This window comes from Rutilus rutilus, assembly GCF_951802725.1.
Source record: "Rutilus rutilus genome assembly, chromosome: 6".
NCBI lineage: Eukaryota > Metazoa > Chordata > Actinopteri > Cypriniformes > Leuciscidae > Rutilus > Rutilus rutilus.
Genome location: NC_140214.1, coordinates 9480091 through 9506076, shown reverse-complemented (window position 1 = coordinate 9506076; position 25986 = coordinate 9480091). Strand labels below are relative to the sequence as shown.

Below are 25986 nucleotides of genomic sequence, written 5' to 3'. Positions count from 1 at the left end.
AGATTCACGCAGCTGTACAGTACCGTTCAAAATTTGGGGTAGGTACGATTTTTAAAATGTTTATGGAAAAAGTCTCTTGCGTTCACCTAGACTGCATTTATTTGATCAAAAATACAGTAATATTGTGAAATTTTATTACAAATTAAAATAACTTCTTTTTTTAATATATTTTAAAATGTAGGCTAATTTATTCTTGTGATTAGTAAAGTTGTATTTTCACCATTATTACATACTGAATTGGTGCTCGAGAAACAGTTCTTCTTATTATTATCAGTATTGAAAACAGTTGTGCTGCTTCATATTTGTTTGAAAACTGATGCATTTGTTTCAGGATTGATGGATTGAAAGCAAAAGAACAGCATTGATTTGAAATTGAAACATTTTGTAACGTTGTAAATGTCTTTACCGTCACTTTTGATCAATTTAATGCATCCTTGCTGAATAAAAGTATTACATTTAAAAAAACAAAACAAATCTTACTGACTTCTGAATGGTAGTGTAAATTAAGGCAAGAATGTGTCATTTTGGCCTGCTTTTTAAGTTGGTGATTAGTTTTATTAACCATCCAATACTAGTCATTTTGCTATTGTTAGCATAAAGTGCTGTCAGACCTGCAGTTGATAACAGTGAACTACATTCTACTGCATAATTAAACTGAAGCCCATAGATTAAGGCAAAGCTTGTACAGTATTGTGGTCTGGGCATGAGAGAAACCGAAACACAACCCATAATTCAGCTTTATCTCCGTTCCTTTATAAAGGACATCTTAGATGAATTCTATTCTGCAATAAAGTTGAATTGCGAGTCTAGCCACCAGGATTAATTTCCTGGTTTAAATTCAATTAAAGACCCAAGAACTTCATCTTTGAGGCCAGCTCCTCACATGTTATTGGGGTTGTAGCAGAGCACGTTCAGTTTAATATTTTCGTCCCAGTGACGCAACAGCAGAAAAAGCTGCCTGGCCGCTGCCCTCAACCCTACCAGGTCAACGCCCTCTGACAGCGATTGACACTTCAGCCAGAAATCCGCCTTGGCAGCCACCAATTCCCACTCCACAAAGAACCCAGCGCAGCGGTGCTCCAGCCAGGCCAGAGCTACCGCCGTGGCCCAACTGGAGCTTTCTACGTCTATCTGCTCCAGTTTCTCTCCATGAGGATCTGCAGGATCCAACGGAGGACCTTCACACGTGTCAGCCTCAGAGCCACGTCCACTATCAACCTGTGGGACTCCACCCATCAATTTTGGAGAACCCTCCTCCAAAGGGTTGGACCATGACTCTTGCATGTGTCTCGCTGAAGTGGTGGCGGGTGGTGAGGTACAATGGAAAGGAGGGCTCAGACTGCTGCGGTGGCTCAGGTATGGGGACGCTCTTTTAAGGCGGTCCAGAGGGATCTGGATGCACTCGGAGTACGATTCGGACAGCAGAAACGCACCTGACGCCAACTGAAGGCGTACCTGTGGGGACACGAGAGGTAAAGTGGGTGACACTGGCTTTACGTTGTGAGTAGTTATGTAAATCCGTATGCAGTGCTGGGTAGTAACTGATTACATGAAATCTGGATTACAATTTTTTTTTTTAAATATGTACTTGTAATTAGATTATATTATGTTTTAAAATGCGCATAATCAGATTACAGTTACTTTTTTATGGATTACTGTACATGATTACATGTTCACATAATGGCAGTAAATTATTCATTTACTGCCATTATAATTAATCATTCTAATAATTTTTTTTATCTATTTTCTAAAAAATCCTATTATGTCATACTGATTAGTTTTGACTATATTCACAATTTAGAATGGCCATGTGAATTAATTTGTGATCCATGCTTCCAAATTTGGGGACAAAAGCACCTCTCAATCTGTTAAACAATGTCAGTGTACTGTACGGCTATAAAATACTATGCCGTCATCATATCCAGTGACCTTCACTAATTGATTCTGGAAGTCTGGACAAAAATATTTAAAACCCTGCAGACTTTGGCCATGTAATTCATCACTCTTCATCTTTATACATGTTTGTTCATATAATGCAGGTATTCCCAAACTTTTTTGTCAGCTGAACCCCTTAGACCTAAAATATTTATTTGTAGTCACTTAAAGTTAACATTTTAATAAGTTAACAACACATTTGCATGATTGCATTTCACTTATGTTTGTTATTGGTCACACTAACATGCAGGTAAACAAATAAAATATTTCTATTTTTACTATTCAAGTGTTTTATTTTGATTTGTTTTTATTTTTTAAATAATTTATTCATTATAATTGTACATATTTATGATTTAATTAATTATTCAAAATATGATTTTAATATTTGATTTAATTTGATATGAATTAATTACTATTAATCAAAATGGTACACAATAATCCCATTCAAATCTGTTTTAAACGAGTTAGGTCAAAAGTAATCGGAAAGTAGTCTGATTTGATTACCTGAAATCAGTAATCTAATAGATTCCGTTACAAACTACAATTTTCATAATGTAATTTGTAATCTTTAATAGATTACAATTTGTAAGTAATCCACCCAGCAAACAGTATGCAATTACACCAACCAATGGCAAGTAGTCAGGCGTGTCTCTCTCTATGTGTCTGTCAGTCTCTGCAGAGAAACAGTGAGGTTTGAGAGGAGCTTGTTTTCCATTATTGCCCTTTAGTCTTCCCAGATTGAACCTGGAGAGAATATAATGAAATTCAGTGTGATAGCATAATAAAGTATAAATCATTACAATTTGTGATACTCATGCAGACTTGGAGCCGAAGAAGCTCTCCACAGAGCGCTGAGAGCGAGACGACACCGCTGATGGACTGACGCTCCCTCCTGTGCCTGAAAGACACAACATCATTACTCCCACAATTCACCATTCAGATGTTGGTTCATTTTTAAGGTATAAATAATACTATAGGTGCAGTCGCACTTAATGTTGTTTGGTGAAAAAGTTTCCTACTCAAATTCCACAGCATTGACTAGCAGAAAGCTGCTTGTTTTGAAAATGAATTCATGCTTAATGCCTCGCTATACTATAGACATTGGACCTTTTTTTTGTCTGTGAAATTTCACCAAAATTTTGCTAATGTGACCACACCTTAAAGGGTTAGTTCACCCAAAAATGAAAGTTCTGTCAGTAATTACTCACCCTTGTGTTGTTCCAATCCCGTAAGACTTTCGTTCATCTTCGGAACACAAATTAACATATTTTTAATGAAATCTGAGAACTGGCTCACTCCCTCATAGGCTGCAAGGTAATTTCATCTGCCAGCCCAGAAAAGTTAGTAAAGACATCGGTGGGTCACAGATGGGTCGCAGTTGAATAAAGTCTTTTTTTTCTTTTTTTTTGGCGCACAAAAAGTATTCTCGTCGTAATATAAACTTAAGGTTGAGCCACTGTAGTCACTTGGACTATTTTAATGATGTCTTTAATAACGTTTCTGGGCTGGCAGATATCAATTACCAAGCAGCCTAAGAAGGAGTGAGCCAGCTCTCAGATTTCATCAATCACAAACCTTAATTTGTGTTCCGAAGATGAACGAAAGTCTTATGGGGTTGGAACAACATGAGGGTGAGTAATTACTGACAGAATTTTTCATTTTTGTGTGAACTAACCCTTTAATGCATTCTTTTTTTCTCATATACTCACTGCTATCCCAGGATGTCATGCTACAAGGGGATGCAGGTGTGTCGTCTCTGTCTGGGTCCAAGAAAACAGCATTTATTTGAAATGGAAATCTTTTTAACTTGTGATCATTTTAATTTGTCCTTGCTGAATAAGTGTTAATTTCTTTAAAAAAAAAAAAAAACTTAACATAAACTTTGGTATGTGGTATGTTACTTAAATGTACTATATGTGGGTGTACATATATAATTGATAAGATACCTGTCGAGGTGTGTGTATCTTCTGTCTCTTCACTGCCTCTGCTGGAGGGGTGGCGTCCAAATCCCACCGAGCACAACTTTTGTCTTCTGCTGCCGGAATGAGAACTGAGTCTGGTAACAAACCGCACACCTAACACACACACACACACACAGGAAAATTTTCATTTCATTCATCAATAAAATATGTACCTGTTAGATTAGCATATCTATTTTGTGTCACAGTCTTAATGTGAGATTGTGTGTGGTGTACATGTGCTGTTTGTGTGTGTACCTGTGTGTCGTGCATCTGTACCCTGAGGTTGATTTCTTGCATTGGTGTCTGTAGTGTTGAAGCTTGTGTACATGCAGACAATTCCACAGCTTTTGCTGGTCTGGATCGCTTTCATTCTGTACCGCTTGGAAGGTCCTACGTGCACACCCGTACCAGAATACACATTCAAACAAGAGAATATGTTGATGGATCAGTTTTCAATTTAAAACCCAAACATTTAGTTTTTTACTCTTATTCCTATCAGACCTCTTTCAACTTCAATATCTGTTTCTTTCTCTGCCATGTTTTCAAAGTCTGTGATGACAGATCGTGCGGTCAGCTGGTGGATTATCTCATCCCAGGCCCCGGTGCTGGGTGGCAGGGTTGCTGAGCTCTCCGTGTCCCACAAAAGGGACAGATCCACATGGACCTCCCAGGATACGGCCCGTCCTCCCAGCTTGCCGTGGATCACTGAGCGACACTGGGCCCCTGAAGCCTGGAACTCGCCTGGAGGAGCGGCTGAAAACAGGCATTCAGGATCGGTGAAGGTGTCCCAGTCTAGTGGGGAAGCAGGGAACAGGAGGCCATCTGGAAAGACAGTGGTAGGTGAAAAGAAAAAGATTATTTAATATTTGGACCATATTGTATATGCATCCGTGTATTTATGTTAATGCATAAAGATATATGTTTTCCCTCACTGGAGTCAGTCAGACTGGGGTGGGATAAACCTCCTCGTGAAGTGCTTTGGGTGTCTGTGTCACTCTCCTCCAGTCGGCCCCCCAAGGCCTGTTCAAATGAGACCCTCTCTAGTGCCCTCCTCAGGCGGTGCATGTCCAGGTCACCCTGCGGAGATGAGAAACTTCGGCCAGCCAGAGCAGAGCGAGCTAGCGCCCTCTGCCTGAGACGAGACTCATCACGGTCTAAGAGCTTGCCAGCCTACAGAAACATGCATAGACTTCCAGTAAGGATTATACTTTTTTATTTTTTTTATTTTTAGTTTATTTTAAAGGAATAGTTTACTTAAAAAATGTACACACCCTCAAGTTGTTTCAAATCTGTATGAATTTTTTTCTTCTGCTGAAGACAAAAGAAGATATTTTGAAGAATGTCAGTAACCAGACAGTTGATGTACCCCATTGACTTCCATAGTAGGAAAAAAATACTATGGAAGTCAATGGGGTACATAGACTTGGTTTGGTTTCCGACATTCTTCAAAATATCTTCTTTTGTGTTCAGCAGAAGAAAAAAATGAATGCAGGTTTGAAACAACTTGAGGGTGAGAAAATGATGATAGAATTTTCATTTTTAAGTGAACTATTCCTTTAAGGCTGTCTTGTCTTGTTTAGATTACTGGTATTGCACATGTAAACTGACGTTAAACTCTCTCTACTCAATGTGAAGTGAATTCTTAAATTCAAATGTCATGCTGATGTCACCTTCCCTGATGCAGAATCTGTGTCCCCCGAAGAGGTGGCATTCTGAGTCCACGGAGATTCCCAGCGGGAGAGGCCTCGACCCTGTGTTGGCTCCATTCTCTCCAAGCCGTGTGGCAGAGAACCCATGCCCAGCACAGAGCTCTCCGCTTGGGGAGAAACAGACGAGAAGGCCCTCTCGCTGCTCAGAGAACAGTGTGTCAACACGTACTGATCTTGAACATACGAAGCCTGTTGAATACGCCAGCGCACATCGCTGGTGCTGTAGTCAGTGTCACCACCTGTAGATAACACACACGTAAGGTATGTTTGGAATGGCTGCTACTGCTTTTTTAAAGGGACAGTCCACCTAAAAATGATCCATCCAGCATGTAGTCATCGTTTACTTACCCGCATCGTGTTCAAAACCTGTGTGACTTTTATTCTTCTGTGGAACAGAAAAGAAGATATTTTGAAGAAAGTTAGTAACCAAACAGTTTCGGTTCCTATTGACCTCCATTGAATGGACAAAAAATACTATGAAAGACAATGGGAACCAAAACTGTTTGGTTACTAACATTATTCAAAATATATATTTTTGTGTTCCACAGAGGAAAAAGTGCATAAATGTGTCTTTTTTGTGTGGACTATTCCTTTGAGTATGCATTATGTCAAAGACTATAGAATTACTCAAGATGCGTCACTCGTATTGTTTTGAATGAGGAAAGGTGCAACGCTCAATATGGCGGAATAAGTCCCGCCTTCTAAATAAGAGCCAATCGCCGATTGGTAAAGTCATCGCATCACTGCAGCTGCCGACAGACACACGCTTCCACTGCGCATGCGCATTAGCTTGATCCAGCCTGAAAAATGTCGTTTTCTGTCATGATTCGAGCGTTTAGAAACAAAATTTATGAGACAGTTGTTGTCAGATATGATTGGTTATTTTAAATATGAGAATTAATCATAAGCTTGGCGAACAGTTTTGGAGAATTTTATGTTTCCCCATTCAAAAAGATGGGAGCTGCACTTGCATGCCTGAGAGGCGTTTCAAAGTTGGCCACCGAGTGAAATGACTTGTCTTAAAAGGACTTTGATTATGTACACTGTGCTCTATTACTACGTCAGTGGTTCTCAACCAGGGGCCCGGGGCCCTCAACAAACTTCCAAGTGGGCCTTAAGATGAGTTCAAATAAGACAAAGCAAGCATTAAATTGAGCTAAAACCATAAAAAATCAAGATATTTATTATTATTTGGTTATTTTTATAATGAATATACATTTAATGCCAAGTTCTAAAATATTTTCTTAGGTAGAAATTTTAAGTGAGGGGGGGCCTTCAGATATTGTTGTGGACAATGTGGGGGCCCTGAAGTCAAAAAGGTTGAGAACCAATGTAATACATACAACCAGAGCACATTATGTGCTATCCCACAATGCAATGCACTTAAATCTTAAACGGATCCCATAGTCTTACCCGGGCTGACAGCAATATCGGTGGCATGTGCGCAGGAGAATTCCGACGAGATTTCTCGAGAAATTTCCCGCAATGCTTCTTCAAAGTCTCCCTCCACCCCGCACTCTTTTACAGCATCTCTCTCGCGCTCCTCCTGGGGAACCAGAGGCTGAAGAAGCTCGGAAGTGGAGGGTGAGAGCTCGAAAACAGACCCCGATGAACCACGTGGGCGGCTTCTGTATGAACGAGGCTTCACCTGCTTATGAAAAATTGTGCACACACTAACTAAGACTTTATACAAATCTATGAATTTTGTTTATATTAACATTTCTTCATTTGGCATATACTGAACAGAAGAAACTAAGTGGGGTAATGTACAGTCTCTCACCTCACTTTTCTGGGCCCTGAATCCAGATACGTCATAGAGAGTGCAGTAGCCAATCAGGCAGTTACCAGGATAGAGCGGAGGAATTTCATTTGGTGAGAGAAGCGCCTCGACATTGTCCGGCACATACCAGTCAATACGTACATCCGTCAACACGGGTTCCAGAGCTTTCTTTAGACATTTAATCAACTGTAGAGAATAATTGAAACATTAGTAACTAACTTGAACTACAAAGTTTCAAGGTACTACCCTGTTTTTGGATATAGTAACGCAGTACTTTCATGGTATACTGAACAAATACCATGATAGTACCATGGTATTTTTCTTATTTCTAAATAATTGTTTTTATTTAATAATACAATAGTATAGTCATATACGGATGTATTATTTAAATATTATTGTGAATAATAATAATAATTATATAATATAGTCTTATAGAATGGGGGAAAACACGTTTTCATTTATTTTTTTTGTCCTCAACTGAACACATGCCTGACAATATAAGATATTGTACTTGTATAACAATAACAAACGATAACAAATCTTTTTTTAACTTCCATAAAAGCACATTTTAAATCAAATTGTCCTCAGCATGTCATAAAAGCAGAGTTGATAATAGCGGTTCTGTCTCTGCTCCCTGTAGAGGGCGCTGTGTACTCTCGCACCTTCGGCTGAAGCCTCTCTTCTTCACTGAGAAACTCCATACTGCCTCCCGTAACCTTGGCAATGCCCTGCAGTAGCCTTCGACAGGCCTGAGGACCAAGACCCAGGCCGAAACACCTGTAACACCAAAAATAAGTTATAACATAGGAAGGCATAAATACTTTATATCATACAAATGTACAATATATATAATGTACTCACTCTCAATCCCTCATAGCACATTGTCAATCCATGTTTTTACAAAGAATTAATAATTCAGTCACAAGCCACTTTATCAGGTACACCTGTTCAACTGCTCATTAACACAAATATCCTAATCAGCCAATCACATGGAAGCAACTTAATGCATTTAGGCATGTGCTGTGCTGCGCTGGAAGGGCTGCCGCTTTTGCATAGTTTGTGCCTGCTGTTTAATAATTAATTGAAACGTAGCAAACTGGCAGGTCTTGTAGTAAAGAAAAAATGTATCCTGAACTCTGCTATGGAAACTAGCATGTATGATATTACGCTGGACCAGTGCGGATTAGAAAATGGATGGATGATTGATTCAGCTGCGGCACCATCTCCAGGCAAGACGCGGGAATTCATTCAGCGACAATCACTGTCACAGTGCATTATGGGTATTCTATAGCCATTGATCGTACATCAGTTGTACACTCGTTATTGCGGTGCACTGTGGGATTGAATGAATGAATGAATGAATGAATGAGGCATTTATATAGCGCTTTCATATGTACTACTGTACACCCAAAGCGCTTTACAGTCATATCAGGGAATCTCTCCTCAACCCCCACCAGTGTGTAGCATCCACTTGGATGATGCGACGGCAGCCACAGTACAACGGCGCCAGTGCGCTCACCACACACCAGCTACAGGTGAGAGAGAGTGATAGAGCCAATTCAATGTAAGGGGATTATTAGGAGGCCATGATTGGTAAGGGCCAATGGGTGGAATGTGGCCAGGACACCGGGGTTACACCCCTACTCTTTACGAGAAGTGCCATGGGATTTTTAATGACCACAGAGAGTCAGGACCTCGGTTTAACGTCTCATCCGAAGGACGGTGCTCTTTGACAGTATAGTGTCCCCGTCACTACACTGGGGTGTTAGGACCCACACAGACCACAGGGTGAGCACCCCCTGCTGGCCTCACTAACACCTCTTCCAGCAGCAACCTGGTTTTTCTCAGGAGGTCTCCCATCCAGGTACTAACCAGGCTCAGCCCTGCTTAGCTTCCGTGGGCAACCAGTCTTGGGCTACAGGGTGATATGGCTGCTGGCATATGAGTGCACTCAACGTCCACTATGGGTTCAGACACCACTACAAATGGCTGTCCCCTCAAATAGTGCCCTATTAAAGGGTTTAGGGGGGCGATTTTGGACACAGCCATGGTGAAGACGATCTGCTGAACTTTAAACTGAGCATCAGAATGGGGAAGAAAAGTGATTTAGAACATGGCATGGTTGTTGGTGCCAGATGGCCTGGACTGAGTATTTCAGAAACTGCTGATCTGGGATAGGAATATTTGTAACTGAAATAACGATACTGTGTGTGGTTGAAAAGCCTGTTTATGAAGCTGTTTCATATCTATACATGACAACTGCTCTCTCTGGCTCAGTGGCAGCGCCAACACATATATGAATATTCTGGTGAGATTTTGTCAAAGGTTTAATAGAGACAGGCGAATCGCTGTCATTTAGGAATGAGATCGTGTGGGTGTTTGAATAAAGATCGCAATCTTTTAACGATTAATCATGCAGCTCAAATATATATTTTTTATATATGTATGTGTGTGTATATGTACGTATGTGATTCGATTTCTCATGACTCAAGGCATATGTTTGTCTCCGATGGATTGCCAGTGTCCTATGAGGGATTGAAAGTGAGAGAAAACAGAATATGTTTAGTATTCCTCTGACAATAATCTGGACCATTTCGCTAATTAAATGTCTGAGTGGAAACAGAATCCAGACGACACACACACACAACACAGGCTGTTTTGAATTCAGGTCTGCTCCGTCTGGGTCGAAAGCTTTTAAATGTCTTGACTGAGTATCAATAACGAGTCTGTGTTCCAGTACAGTGAAATCTATATCTGAGCGTGTATGTCTGTGTTTGTTCAAGAGCATTTCTCTCTAAACATTAGTCAGTGATTTATGCGAGGGGAATTTTGTGCTGTATAATGTGAACCACGGTACAATTAAATTATTTCTCTCAGCTTCAGCTTTACAATGTCATGTGGGATATTCATTTTAAGGTGAAATCAACAGATACTAGAGTGTATAAGACATACAGAAAAGATACCTGAACATTTTTTTAAAAATCAAGTTACAAAGTGTTTTTGATTTAGATACATTGTTGAGGCATGGGGTGTTTCCATGGTAATGCCTTGGATAAAATTGATTTGAGTTGAAGTGTTTAGCCGGTGACAAAAGTGTTTGCCAGTGTGGAATGTGTTGAGCATCTTTTGCTGTAGTAAAAGGTGTTTAGGTTTTAGGTTTGGATGCTGATATGATTTTTTTTTTTTTAGATAACTTTAAGGTTAGTTTTGAAAGTATTTATTTACTGATGTAAAATGTGTGTAGCTAGTGTTAAAAGGGTATTATTAAAGTTTTAAAAGGTGTTTTCTGCATCCCTTTTGAATAATACTACTGACTGACTCTATATATTGATATTAATTACTTTGCAATATTAGCATTTCCAGCAAAATATGGATGTGAGTGGATTATCTGATATGGATCATGAGTTTGATCTGGCTTTTCAGATTTTACATGTAATATTTTTGTTATTGTTGTTGTTTTTTGCTGAAACAAAGCGTTTCTGTTTAGATTAATTTTTGTATTATTTTATAGTATATGTGTTGCCTGGCATAGTGTTTTCAATGCCGATTTAATCTAACGTTAGTTTTACCTGACGTTACATGCGTTCCTCCTGACCAGTTCTAACACACGGCCTACATTGCTAAAGGTTCCGTCGGTGATGATGAAGAGCTGTCGTGGGCAGCTGCGGTGGACGGGTTGCTGATAAACCCAGGACAGTGTCCCCCACAGGTTAGCACCACCTTGGTCAGTGCGCATCTTCTGGATGTACTCCAATGCCTGAGTCACTGTGCTCTGAGAAACGAGAGAGGGAGAGAATGGCAGAACTCCCTTTAGCCTTGAAAACAGTGAGGTTTTAAAGAAATATTCCAGGTTAAACATAGCTTTATCATAAATAAGGCACTTAAAGCATCTACAAATTATTTTCAGAGTTAATCAACAATGTCTACCCACCACAGTCTTAGTAAAAAAATTATGTTAAAAAAAGTAAATATGGTTCATAGGGCTTAAGTTGACATGAAAACCACCTCTAGAGAAGCCTTTCTTGATGTAGATGTGGAGCAGTGGTGCATAATGGAGCAAACAAGTTTGTTTTTGATCATTGCGTGCTGTAAAATGCATGACAGTGCCATATGGCTCTCGCTGTTTTAAAGCACTTTGTCCTGCCAGACCCTGGACCTGCTTGAACCTGATAATGCAGTGTCATGGAAACCAGTAGTAGCTAGTGACCTGGACAGAGATGGTTATCAATTGGCCCCAGGTCCCTCACAGGTAAACATCAACCATCTCACACACATCCAGAACCCTATGTAGCCTCCATCTGAGTTTCTCTTGAAATAAACACAATGATTTGTTTGGCTACTACAGCTAAGATGAGTCTGGAGAAACACTTACAAATCTGACTTGTGATGCAGCTTGAATTAAATGTTTATTCATTTGGCCTGCCAATTTAGCCTGATTTCTCCCAAGTTTTTTTTTTTTTCACTGTTGCCTTTGGCTTGCTTAGCTGGGGTTTAGAAGACGCTTAGGCCCCGATTTTTTGTAACATGCTAGTCTTTCTGTTGGAACTTCATGAAAAGACGCAGCGTCGGTTGTCATCCACTATGAGACTATATGAGATATAACTCTTTATCAATTCTTGCATCCTGGTGCCCATTGTTGTTTACAAAATCACCACAACACCATACGTCAAACGGATCTTGCCAAAATCGGGGTGATATCGTGTAGTTTGAACCCGCCATTACAGTTATTGAACTCAACTGGACTGAACCAACACTGAAATGACTTGAGTTGAATAATGACACTATTGTATTTTGTAGAGCTGCTTTACAGCTTGGTGAAGTTTGCATAATTGATTGTTGTTTTCCTGTTTATTACTGTGAAGCTGATTTGAAACAATCTGTAGTGTATAAAGCGCTATAAATGTAAAGGTGACTTGACTTGACTCACATCTGTGCAGGGCTTGCTGGAGCTGAAAAGAGGCCTGACAGGAGAGCAGATGCCAGCGATGTTCAGCATGGTGCGGCTCGGCAGACTCTTGATGGCCACTAACATCCCCTCCTGTCAAAAATATGAAAACACAAGGAACATTTATGGTTATTTTCAACTTGCATAATACTGCATATTCAGAGTGGAATCCTTTCAGGGCCATATTTAATTTGCTTAATTTGCTTTTTCGAGCTACTAACTTCTGGTGGGAACACATATTTTAAGAACCAATGATCTATGCTTTATAACAATGACAACATTTTGAGAAAAAAAGTATGTACTAAAGCAATTAAGACAAAAAAAAAAAAAAAAAAAACTGCACTGTTCACACACAGCTGCTCATACAGAAGGTCACAAGAACCTTGATTTTGTTGATGTTGTGCTGTGTCATTGTGCTGCTGTTTTCAATGAGGAAGATGAGTTCCCTGCTGGCCTGCTGCAGTTCTGTTGGTTCTGACAGCAGATCTGGGGAGAAGTTAAGCATCAGGACCGGGTTCAAGAGCAGATCCTTATGATAGCGTCTCCGCACGAACTCCAGCTGGGGGAGGCACATGCACACATGCAGAAACAAATATATAACACTGTTCTTAAAAGACAATCACGATGAAGTCAGCAATGCAAGTGTTTAACACCAGTAATCTTACCCTCTTCTCAGACTCTGCCTCCTTTCGGGCACAGCGAATGAAATCACGACGAGCACGGATCTGCTGCTCATATTTACTAAATGTGAGCAGGCCCCTCTCTAGGATGACCAATGGGCTGTGAGGCTCTGCAGGCAACAGTGGCAGTGACTTGCAGGTGATTACATTGATGGAATTGTGCCAAATTCTACCCCCATCCAAGAAGTAACAGTTTATAAAACCCGATGCCTTATGGTCATGTTTTGTTCTAGCTGATCAAAAAGCTTTTCTTGTCAGCCTTCTGCTATATTGCATAGAGTATGATGGGTTAGCAGTCTAACTGACGATTCAAACTTTAGATTGACCATTTATATTTCAAAAGACTTCAATGTAAAAAAAAAAAATTACATTTTTAGGCATACAGTATATTAAGTTGAATTGTAATAATATTTTACATTATAATCTTTTTACTGTATTTTTGATCAAATAAATGCAGCCTTGGTGAACTACTTTCAAAACCTGACCCCAAACTTTAAATGGTATAGTATTAAAAGCTATATTGTATGATTTCAGGCACTGAAATAGTCTACTCAAAAAAAGTCAGTCATGTTTTGGGGTCCAAGAAGGGTAGGATTTGGCACAACACTGCAGTTTATGATTTATAGTATTTAGCTGACCATTTTTCACTCATAGAAAAACGGAAGGGAGAAATAGCAATGCTCAATTTGGCAACTGTAGAAAAGTCCCACCTTTCGGTTAAAAGTATATTGCCTTACTAGTAAAGGCATCAGCTGTATTTTTTGCTATAAAGTGTACATTTTCATTAGCTGTATAAAAACATTTTGTAGCATAATTTGAGCTGGAGAAGCTAAATTTATGATGAAATCAGAATTTGTTGCTGCTTTGAAATATCAGTGTTACTGAAATGCCATCTAAACACTGTTTTGGAGATTTTGGTCTTTCTGCACTCAAGCAGATGATGGCTATATGACATGCATAACTAGAAAATAGCTGTGGAGGTGTTACCAGAATGACCAACAAGTTTGTGATTTTAACATTTTAGGCCTAGCTCTCACCGCTAAGGTGTAGTATTATTTCCAGATGTCGGTCACATGGATGCTCCTCGGCCAGCGTGATGTAGGTTGCAGACGCAGACTGTGCACTGGGGTCAGCATCCGCACGCAGGGCATGGGTGGGGCTTTCCAGACCTGCAAATGCAGAGACGGCATAAAAAGAGGTTACAGAGCCTGTTCACATGACATTTCATTAGATTTGACTGATTTGATTAGTTGCTGTTAAAGAATATTATTGGTGGCAATCTTTGACATCTAAGCCTCAGGGAACTAAAGCTATAATAAAATTGATCCTGAATCTCTTGAATTACATTTCAGTCAGCCATTTGATATAAACCTTGATATGCATATAAAACATCAATTAAACTAACAAAAAAGGTTAGAGTTTAATATTAAAACAAAGTTGTTGGCTTTATAATCAGTTCAACCATGTACAGTTGTAATCAAAATGATTCAACCCCCATTGCAAATCTTGAAAAAGTGGTTTATTGGCAACATTTACAGACATTCAGCTGTTTGCAATGAACAAATCAAACAAAAGTAATTGAAATAGCTCAACACAATAAATGTCAAGTGGTTTCCCCAAATTCGACTGACAATGCAACTTTTAATGACTTCTGCAGTCTCAAAATGATTCAATCCCCTGAATAGAATCCCTCACAACAACACAAATCTGCAAAACATGTGTTGTCTCAAGCACACCTGATGCAACTAATCAAGGGCTTCATTAGTTGCACCAGGTGTGCTTGAGCTAGAACGCATGAAATATCTGAACTGGCTAGGTTTGTTGAGTGTCACGTTTGACTGCATTTTAGAAACACGGCTAAGTAAAAAAATGGTCCAAAAAGTTCAGAGAAGATATTGCCCTTAACAAACAAGGAACAGGATACAAAAAGATAGCGAAGGCACAAAATGTTCTTAGAGACACTGTTGGAAGCATAGTTCGCAAGTTCAAAATTAAAAGAACAGTGGTTACACTACCTGGACGGGGCAGAAAAAGGAAGCTATCAACGGCTGCAACCAGATTTCTGAGAAGGCAGGTTCAGAAAAACCTTCGAATGACTGTAAAAGACCTGCAGCAAGACTTGGTGGCAACATGCCAGAACTCTAAGATGTACACTACTACTGACCCAGAAGCACAAGAAACATCGTCTCCATTTTGCTCAAAATCATATAAATAAGCCACAGAAGTTTGGGGATTCTGTTCTGTAGAGTGATGAAAACAAAACTTTTTGTCCTTATGGATTAGCTGTATGTCTGGAGGAAGAAGAATGAAGCATATGCTGAAAAGAACACTGCCTACAGTTCAGCATGGTGGGACTCAATGATGCTCTGGGGCTGCTTTATATCCTCTGGTACTGGAAACCTGCCGCGTATGGAAGGCAAGATGGATTTATTGAAGTATCAGTATCAATACTTATGCCGTCAGTGAGGAAGTTGAAGCTTGGGCGTCATTGGAACTTCCAACAGGACAATGATCTCGAGCATACCTCAAATTCCATCAAGGTTTGGATGCAGAAGAAGCCCTGGAAGATTCTACAGTAGCCATCAGTCACCTGACTTGAACTCCATAGAAAATCACGATTTGAAGATGACGGGATTTGAAGAAGGTGGTTGCAGCGCGCAAACCCAAGAATAATACTGAACTGGAGGCCATTGCTCATGAAGAATGGGCTAAGATTCCTCAGAAACACTGCCAGAAGCTGGTGTCTGGCTATACATCTCGTTTGCATAACAGCAAAAGGGTGTTCTACTAAGTACTAAAGATGCTTGCCATGAAGGGGTTGAATAGTTTTGAGACTGCAGAAGTCATTAAAAGTTTCATTTTCAGTTGAATTTGGGGAAACCACTTTTTTATTCGTTTATTGCAAACAGCTGAATGTCTGTACATTTTGCCAATAAACCTGATTTGAAATGGGGGTTGAATAATTTTGATCACAACAATATGTTTTAACTTTAGTATTTGCTTTTTAAAATGGATATTATTTTGGTTTCTTTCTTTAAAAATATTTAAAAATATTATAGCCATTCAAAAGTTTAGGGACAGTAAGAAAGTAAATAAATAAAAGAATACTTTAGCAAAGTAATGTTACAAAAGATTTCAAATAAATTCTGTTCTTTTGAACTTTCTATTCATCAGAGTATCCTGAAAAAATAAATCATGGTTTCCACAAAAATATTAAACAGCACAGCTGTTTTCAGCATTGATAAAATAATAATAATTATAATAATAAATGTTTCTTAAGCAACAAATCATCATATTTGAAAGACAATGTGACACTGAAGACTGGAGTAATGATGCTGAAAATTGGAGGAATTACAGGAATAAATTACATTGAAAATATATAAAAATAGGAAACGGTTATTTTAAATTGTAATACTATTTCACAATATTACTGTTTTACTATATTATTGATCAAATAATAGCAGCCTTGGTGAGCATTAGAGACTTCTTTTAGAAACATAAAAAAATCTTACTGACCCCAAACTTTTGAACTGAACGAGTACCATATTCATATACTACAGTATACTTCATGATATTACCAAGTATATTGTGATAGTAGATTGTAATTAAAACTATATTACTAAGGTACATGTCTAAAAAATTATAATAATCTGATACATGTACAAACAAATATTGTATTAACATGGTACATTTATATTGTTGGTATTATATATTTTATATTTAGATAATATAAAAATGTATATTACCATGGTTCAGTTTTCAAAAAAAAAAAATTCTTTGGAGTGTCCAGCTCAATGTCCATTAAAGTCAAGACGGCTGAAACAGAGTGGCCACTTTCCTCTGGAGCAGAACAGTGTCACCACTGTGATTTAGGACTCTATATCACCCTGCCTCAATCTCTTTCCTCTGTTCTAGTGGCCTGGAGCCTGAGCCAAACACTCACACACACGCTTTGGCTCCTTCTGGCAGGCTCATTGATGTCTATCATAATCACTGATGTCCATGCCAAGTTTTACGCTAACTGGATTATTTCAGAACACAAACTGGACCTGCATGAATGTACAATGCTCTTAAAAGGAGGCTCTTGTCCTTCTGTGACGGACAAAGACAGGTAAGAGACAAGCCCACTTTTTGTCTCCTCCTCCAGATGTCACAGTTCTAGAACTTTCCTGCTTTTACATTTAAGCTCTTGCTGTAGTGACTTATGTTTTATAGATTGGACAGAAAGATATAAATGTTACCGGCCAGCAGACAGGCTCCTCGAACCAGCAGCTGGAAGCTGAGCTGATAAGGCGAGAGGTTGGTGGCAGAGCTGGTGAGCAGAGCATGTGTGCACTGCTGCCTGACTCCCAGCATCCTCTCCTGCTTTCCAGACACATTGCCAAAGCACGTAGTCGGGCTGAAGGAGAGACGTTAAATAGGATTCTTGGGAGGGCAAACTCACAATTTGTTATTCAGGTGGTGTAAATTATAAAGCAAAACGTAAGGGTGTTTTATCAAAAATATACCCTTTACAATGCAATGATAATAATATAATAATAAGAAATGTTTTTTTGAGCATCAGATCAGCATATTTGAATGATTTCTGAAGGATCGTTTGACACTGAAGACTGGAGTAAGATGCAAATAATTTAGCTTTGCCAGCACAGGAATAAAACACATTTTAAAATACATAAAAATAGGAAACAGTTATTTTAGATTGTAATAATATTTCCACAATATTTCTGTTTGTATTGTATTTTAATCAAATAAATGCAGCTTCTTTCAAAATCATTTTTACTGACCCCAAACTTCTGAAAGGTAGGGTATATTTTACATATGTTTTATGAATCTGAATTTACAGTGGCCTTAAAATGTAATGGAAATAGACTATATATAAGCTATATCGACGTTACCGGACACTAGTGATATTTTTCTTACAAAAACGCATCGCTTCGCTTCAGAAGGCCTTTATTGGAGCTGTATGGATTACTTTTATGATGGATGAATGTGCTTTTTTGGGCTTCAAAAAAATAAGGTACCATTCACTCCCATTAAAGCTGGGAAGAGCCAGGATATTTTTTAATATAACTCTGTGTTTAGCTGAAAGAAGACAGTCGTATACACCTAGGATGGCTTAAGGGTGAGTCAATTATGGGATCATTTAAATTTTTGGTTAATCATTTAATGTTATTCCAAACCCGTAAGACTTTCATGTGACTAAAAGCCTAAATAAAATATTTTCATAATTGAACTGCTCAATTCATATGGATTAGTTTTACGTTTCTTTGTGAACTTTTTGATGTCAAAGTGGTAGTTGCGTAGACTGTCAATGGAGGGACAAAAATCTCTTAGATTTCATTAAAAAAGATCTTCATTGATGTTTCGAAGATGAATGAAAGTCTTACGGGTTTGGAACGACACGAGGGTGAGTAACTTAATGACATAATTTTTATTTTTGGGTGAACTAACCCTTTAAGTGTGGCTATACTTATTAGGACCACTGCAATTATTAATAGTAGTAGCAATAAAGAAGAATTTAAGAGGTAAGCTTTACCTGTTCTCCTCTGATTTCCCCCCATTTTCACTTTTTCCTGGTTGGATTCGTGTTCTGACTATAGGTGTGAGCACTGAGGGATAGACCAGGCGGATTGCACCATTTTCAAGTGTGGGAAGTTCAAGGGTGGTACTGATGACAACAGACACAATATCTAGCGGTCCAATCTGTCCTGTGCTCACAATAAAAGTGCTCCTCTCCAGATCGTCATCCAGCAACAGATGACCTGAAATGGAAAAAAAAGTGCACCAATCTCTCAAACACCTGAAAAATAAAACTGTTGTTGGAATGTCAGGATTTAATCTAAAATGTTTCAAAAGACAAAATAATAATGTTCAATTTTCCGCATTTTAACAGAAAGACCCAAATTGGAATATTTGTATATTGATAAAAGGACCATTCAAGTGCAGGCACAGAGCCAACAGAGCTCTAAGCGATAATGAATGCTGCCCTCACACTTCAGACTGTACAAGTACAAAGCACTATAAAGAGAGAACGCAAGATTTATGAGAACACCAAATACACTTCTTTAGTGTGCGCTTGTGAATTGTGACAATAGAAAGAAAATACTGCTTTTTCTTTATCTGGAATCAATGTTTCAAGAAAACAGCAATAAAGATCAGTGGCGATGGCATGTCTTGTCATGCTTCTCTTAGCTTCTTAGCTTATATAACCTTTCAATAACTTCCATAATGAGGCAGTTTTCATAATGAAATGGACCAATATGTTAATGTAATATCATGCAAGTGTGTGTGGTTCAGGTAAACCTTACATTGTAGGGACAAAATTTCCCCATAAGAATGGCAATACCAGAAATCTTTGACCTTGTGGGGAGATTTTTTGGTCCAAATGAGGAAAACAGCTTCTAAATCATACAGAATGATGTTTTTTGATAATGTAAAAATGCAGAAGGTTTTCTGTGAGGGTTATGTGTAGGTTTAGGGTAAGGGGATAGAATATACAGTTTGTACAGTATAAAAAAATAATGTTGTCTGTAGAAAGTCCCCATAAAACATGGAAACCCAACATGTGTGTGTGTTCGTGTGTAAGCTTGCAGATTCCTTGCTGGAAAGTAGTAGTGATTGTGTGTGTCAGCTGAAGTGCACATGCAAGTCCGAATTTCTTCCTCACCAGAAAATCCTAGAGAGATGATTATTATTACAATTATTTTATCATAAACAATGGTCCAATATTGAAGTTGGAATCCTCATGACATACAGTTTGTCAAGATTAAATAAGAATTTCATGTTAACAGCTTGCAGTGAATGTAAACAACAATGTGTGGGTTAAAGACTTTATTAATTATTGTTATAATTCTACGATAATTCTTTTTCAGAGAGTTTTTCAGAATCAGAATGATTTTTTTCCAGATGATGAAGGATAAAAACATTGACAGCCAATCAGAATCTACCGGGCGTTAAAAAGCTCAAGCATTTAAAGCGGCAGAAGACATAAGCGTGCTTACAACACACAACGTTATCGTCAGTTGGTGTGGACGCTCATGCAGTTGTTGTTATAGTTACATTTAGTTATCGTACTTGGTGTGAACTGGCTTTAAAACGCTCACCGTTGGAGCACTGCATCTCCAGACCTGCTCCTCCACAGCATCCCCACTCCTTGCTGTGACCACACTGTGTGTGCAGCGCTGATCCTGGGCAGCAGTCCAAACAGCAGTCCGCTCGGCTCTGGAGCTCCACACTGACCAGCCTGCCAGACACCACTGCCTCAAAACCCACCACCACCTCCTTCTCCCCCAGAGGATACACAAACACACCTGAGCAGGTGACGAGGACATTGTTTTATTTAAGTCTTTGTTTTCTTACCTTTTACTTATTCAGTGTGTCAGAATGGTTCTGTAGTACACTGTCAAGGCCAACTACAATTGTACTTTTAGGCATACAACAACATTTCACTGGGGCAGTACCTTTAAAAGGGCAACTTATAAACCCCTAAAAGGTGCCGTAATGTTCCCTTGAGGTGCTGCTATGAACTTGTATGGGTAAATAACGTACACAGAAGTCCCTTTAATGGTCCTGCCCCAGCGACATGCTGTTGTATCCCTAAAGGTACAAGTTTTGTACAAGAGTGTATGTGTGCATGATCTCTTACCCTCCACAGGTTCAGGGTCAGTATTCACATATGTCAGATGAGCGGTAATGCCCAGAGAGCAGCCGTTGGCACAGGAAGTGATGTGGGATGTCTTCAGCAAAAGTGGTGCCCATGTGGTTCGGTTTTTCAATCCTGGCATTTTCCTCAAGAGAACATTATCAGCTTAAGTTAATTATGCTTGTTAAGTGGATGTCAGCAACAAGATCCCTTAAGAATATTAAACATGATAATTAATACACTTCATTTAATTAAAATGTTGACTTTGGTGATCATGACAGCGTAGCACTTTATTTTACAGCCCTGTTCCCCATGTACATACTAAGTACTTATTACAGTAATTACAATAACTGGGTAATAACTAGGTACTAACCCTGAACCTAAACCTTAACTTAACCTTAACCAATGTATTTACATGCAAGTACTGTAAAATAAAATGTAACCCATAACAGTATTACAGTGAAGCCACTCATTACTACCTGCCATAGAAAAGAAAGGTCCATAAAAATAGGGCCCAATGTACTTTATGAATTATGGATATGGAATTTTCCATTGGTGTTTACCCCTATTTTGTTGTGTTTTTAACTTAACAGACCAATACCTTTTACATTTTCATTACTTGAAATACAATAAATATTAACTGAAATAAAATAAGTATAAAAGACATAAAATTATTTTCTTTCAGCTAGTTGCCAAGGCAACATTTCTCACTTTTGTTTAGTAAAGGTTAAAGTACTAAAATGAATAAAACTAAATAAACTAAAACCTAAAACTTAATTAAAATGTATAGGCATATTTAAAAAAACTATAAGCTAATAAAAATGACAAAAACAACTAAAACTTTCAAATGAAAACAGAAAATGTAACCAATCAAACATCCAATCATTTAATAAAATTATCATTTAATCTAATTGGATCAAAAGTCTAACTATTTATTTAAAAAATAACATAAACTATAAAAGTATTCAGTATAAATGATTGTTAATTTAGATAACTCTGTTTACAGCAAAACCACCACTGTTAGACTATTTCAAACACAGTAGATGTAATGGGTGGTAAATAGAGACTGAATATAAACTTTCTAAACCAAATCTACACAACATATCAGAGGCGGTAGCAGCAAATTTCCATTGGATTATTTGCTTCAGCAACCATGAAACATTTTAAGAGCAGATACAAGCTCTCCTTCACATTACTGACTGTGTCCACCCCACAAGATGCCTGGCAACCGGACGCCTCTCATCCTGTCACAGTGGGAATGTACGTGTCAAACATTAACAGACTGGTCAATAGTGCTCCTGCGCATGCATACAAACGTAATGCTCGAGTCAACAGCCTGCTGTCTCTGCACAGGTACAGATGCTAACGTTTAGATGGAGTTTGGTGATTAAGGAGACAGAGGATCTGAAATCTTTCAAAACCATTCCCCCGATGACACCAAAACCCTGACAGATGTCTAATTCAGTCTAATTACTATTATCATGTTCTGTCCAATGATCAATCTAAAGGGGGAGATAAATATTGAGGATGCAGAATCCACATAGTGGTGTTTGTTCAGTGTCTCACAGGTGCTCCTTGAAAACACCTGCCATCTGGACACTGGTCCACTTACTGGGATTTACTGTGCCGTGATTAAATGTCAAGCGCACACGAATACAATAATCATCACAATAGTGAGTGTTTGCGGGTAAATTGCTCTCATTAACATTGAAGATTCACTTTTGACTTGCTGACTTTAATGTCTTGCTAAATACTTTGTATTTTTGCCAACATTGTTGCACACAACAATATTTCTAAAAGCATTTAGATAAATCATTTGTATAGTTCTTTTTTTTTAAAAAAAGGAAAACTTTTAAACCGTGATTTACAGTGTCTTATATAGGTATCAAGCACATGGAACAATGCCACCACAATGAAAATTATGTAGAGAACCTTAATATCCAAGATGGATTGCTGAGTAAACCACAGGTAGATGCAAAAGTCAAAGGCAACAGAGCAAATGAAGGTGGGAAGATTTGATTTTCATGAATGGGGAATCATCTTACTAACTGCACAATGCTGTACTATTTTGTAGTTACATGGACCTGATGGAGCCAGAGTCTTTTTTTTTTTTTTTTAGCTTCACAAAGAAACAAAGTTCAAAGTTGACAGTTTAAATCAGAGTAGTTCAGCTCTCTGTAAGGAGATATTGCAGTTATAAGATGACAGAGAAAATATCATCAGAAAACTAGATAGGATAGATGTGGTTCACATATAATATCTGAACCACACTGAACATATATACTGTACATACATACATAAACAGTCTGCTGATGCAACAAAAGTAAACCTGGACAACTATTGTTCAAATTTGCAATTTAAAAACAGAATAAAACAAGGAAAGATGCATAAAAATCACATTAGATTGTGAGTAAATTGCTCTTATTAGAATTCAAGATACTCTGTTGTCTTGCTAACTTTGAGTTGAAGCTAAACATATCTTGCAACTAAATTGTATTTTGGAAAACATAGTTGCACATTCTAGTCTTTTTAAATGAAATTAAGTGAAATTTGTCGAGAAAAAAATAGTAATTTCAAGCTTTAGAGCTTTACCAATACAGAAATAAGGAAAGGGACATACAATTAAATTATATAAAATAAAACAATGAAATAAAAGATTAGAGGAAGTTGATAAAATGAATTTTCAAGTTTGTATCATCTGAGGGAATAGACCACTGAATCATTCAGAATATGCTTAGCCATTATCATATCGGTAACAAAACATTTCAAATTTTGACGACAAAAGTAAAGTTTACACAAACGTATTAAACAAAACTATTATAGACATGCACTTATCATTTGAGGGAGTTAATTTCATAACACCAGAGTCCGTATGATTAATAACAAATCATACAAATTACAACGACTGAACTGTTTTGGTATATTTTGAAAAGGATAAAATTATGCACTTTGGGTACACGTCGAGTTTTGACTTACTTGATGAGCTGCTCCCAGATTTTTTCCCGGTTTGCTGTGATTCGGACGGTGACGTGTTACAGGTCTCTCTCCATCTCTCCATCCCGCTCTGGGCGGAGAGACTCGAGCGCGAGCACACTTCACTACAGCTCGCGTTCACGCACGCGCAGGGAAACAAGGACTAATGCATCTTAACAGGTCTCTATGATTTACATCTGTCATTTTATACCGAGCTTTGCGTCGTGTGAAATTAACAGTTCTGCTTGCAGGGTCTACATTATGGGCCTCTGACACTCCAGACTTTTTATCTTATCAGTGTATCGGCTGAAAATGAGATCACAACTCACAACGACTAATGTAATTTTTTACTATAGGACAATTCCACAGTAAACTAAGGTTTCAGCCAAAAGTCCAAATTCACAAGTATACGTCCAAACAGCCTGCACTTCAAACTGCTCACAACACATAAAATATTAGAAATTATGTAGGCTACTCTAAAGCCTATATCGGATTCATTGTTAAATGGCTACATAATTATCTAGCTCGGAGTGTCCCTTTACACTAAGTGCAAATAGCCCGCGTCTTGTTTTTATTTAAAATTTTCTTTATCTGTATTTGCAGCTTGAATAAGCATATTTTACTGCATCAGCAAATACTGCTGCATGCTGAATTGTTGTGCATTTAAATAATAAACTTTGATTTGACACATTTATTGATCAGGCTCTATAAAGTGAAATTGCGTTGCTTATTTGGTTTGAACTTAAAAGATCCACCAGAGGGAGACATGAGAGCTCGTAAAAAAAAGAAAAAGAAAAGAAAAGAAAAACTTAAATCTGTTAATAGTCATGTTAAAACATTGCCATCAGAATGACTGGTCTTGACTCACATTAAGACCAGGCACGAGGCATCCAAAACCAGAATATTATATTTAGTAATTTTAAATAACCTAACGTTAGTTCGAATGTTCAGCACCATGGACAGTTCTATTATATTTTGTGACACATTTTGCCGTGCGAGTTTTGAGAATTACTATTATAATTATTAATGCTTCAGCAATATAAAACTTACTTTTACCATGCAGATAAAGTACATTTTTATTATTTCAATAAAATAAAACATCTATTGTGGATGACAGGTCAGAGATGATGACGAACAGACAGGATAACAAAAATAAATAAATCTGTTTTATTTATATATATATATATATATAAATAAAAAAGTTATATATATATATATATATATATATATATATAGTGTGAATGCATTTACTTGGTAAGAAATATCAGATAAGCAATCCAGATAAGCAATTTAATTTAGGCCACAATACAAACAGCACAAAATTGTCTACAGGGCCCCCTGGAGTCAAACTTTAAACCACTTTCTCATACTCTGAACTGAAAGAGAGACTGAGCTCCATAAGATTAGTAGTCCTGTAAGTTGCAATAGCACTAAACAACTTTGTCATCAAGCTTGTTGAATGCTGACAAATTTTATTGGAAAGTTTTACTGGAGTTTTTATTACACAGAAGAATTTGTGTTTGTGTCTAGAGGAGGTTGTGGTTTGATAGAAGGCAGGGGTTTGTATCTGTTAAGCGTGTGAGGGGCTTCATGAAAAGGAGCTAGAGACTCTGTAATCTCTGATGAAGAAGGTGGAAAATAAGTTTGCCCCTTTTCAGTCATAAAGGTGGCCTGACCTGTCAGGCTTCTGGGTGAACTTCGAATATAGTTTACATCTTGTCTTGGGGTGTCCCTTAGGTTTTTTAGGTCTGGCTGGCTTGTTTCTAATGGACTTCTGGGAAGTTTTCTCACTGACACTTCTAAACTGCTGCACGACTGTTCAGAATTTTGCAGGCTTTTAAGCAAATGTTTTCTGTGACCTCTTGATGATTTGACCCTCATTGCCTGAGTCCTAATCAAGGTCTCTTGACGATATTCCAAATATATTTTAGTCTTTGGTGAGAAGGCTGTTTCATTCTTGTTCAGTGTTCTGTGCCAGTCTGTGATACTCTTCTGGTTTGAGTCTTGTGGTAATGCCCGTCGTCTTCCTTTTGCAGATATTGGGCGTGGCAGGGGCGCTCGCTCTGCCCGTTCCTCCTGAACACAGGTGGCACTGTAGTCTTGCACACGCTCTAAAAAACTGTCTCCCATTAGCCTGTGTATATAAAATGTAAGATTGATTCTTATAACTCATATGTAGTAAACAGATTAAGGAAATATTTCAGATCAGTGAATTTAGCTTTTAACAGCATTTCATTAAAATGAAAATAAACTTTTACAAATAAGAATGATACACACGGGATATTCAAAGACACAAAATAAGGCTGATTCAACAATGATTTCAAGAGTGTAGTTTTTCCATATAGCATAAATGCCCTGTGG

The 25986-nt window shown here is 38.1% G+C and overlaps 1 protein-coding gene across 1 annotated transcript; it reads right to left on the bottom strand.

Moving 5' to 3' along the window:
• Positions 1 to 451: 451 nt before the first annotated feature.
• vwa5b2 (von Willebrand factor A domain containing 5B2) lies at positions 452 to 23715 on the bottom strand. Its single transcript, XM_084410955.1, has 22 exons — positions 23629 to 23715; positions 20656 to 20798; positions 20114 to 20320; positions 18547 to 18772; positions 17252 to 17409; positions 14048 to 14179; positions 12996 to 13120; positions 12713 to 12889; positions 12313 to 12423; positions 10955 to 11157; positions 8048 to 8162; positions 7386 to 7571; positions 7019 to 7253; positions 5567 to 5844; positions 4829 to 5066; positions 4398 to 4718; positions 4152 to 4286; positions 3882 to 4010; positions 3645 to 3695; positions 2758 to 2833; positions 2562 to 2679; positions 452 to 1455 (listed from the first exon to the last, which is right to left on the bottom strand). Exons 2-22 carry the CDS (start codon positions 20792 to 20794, stop codon positions 880 to 882), a joined length of 3936 nt encoding a protein of 1311 aa, XP_084267081.1. The 5' UTR covers positions 20795 to 20798; positions 23629 to 23715; the 3' UTR covers positions 452 to 879.
• Positions 23716 to 25986: the final 2271 nt, after the last annotated feature.

What these genes read in the sequence shown, in the direction of transcription:
- vwa5b2 (XM_084410955.1), bottom strand. Translation starts at nt 20,794, where the DNA reads ATGCCAGGATTGAAAAACCGAACCACATGGGCACCACTTTTGCTGAAG. An exon ending in AGGAGCCTGTCTGCTGGCCG is followed by an intron (nt 14,180 to 17,251) that starts GTAACATTTATA and finishes CTGCATTTGCAG; the next exon opens with GTCTGGAAAGCCCCACCCAT. An exon ending in CCCCAGTCTGACTGACTCCA is followed by an intron (nt 4,719 to 4,828) that starts GTGAGGGAAAAC and finishes CTGTCTTTCCAG; the next exon opens with ATGGCCTCCTGTTCCCTGCT.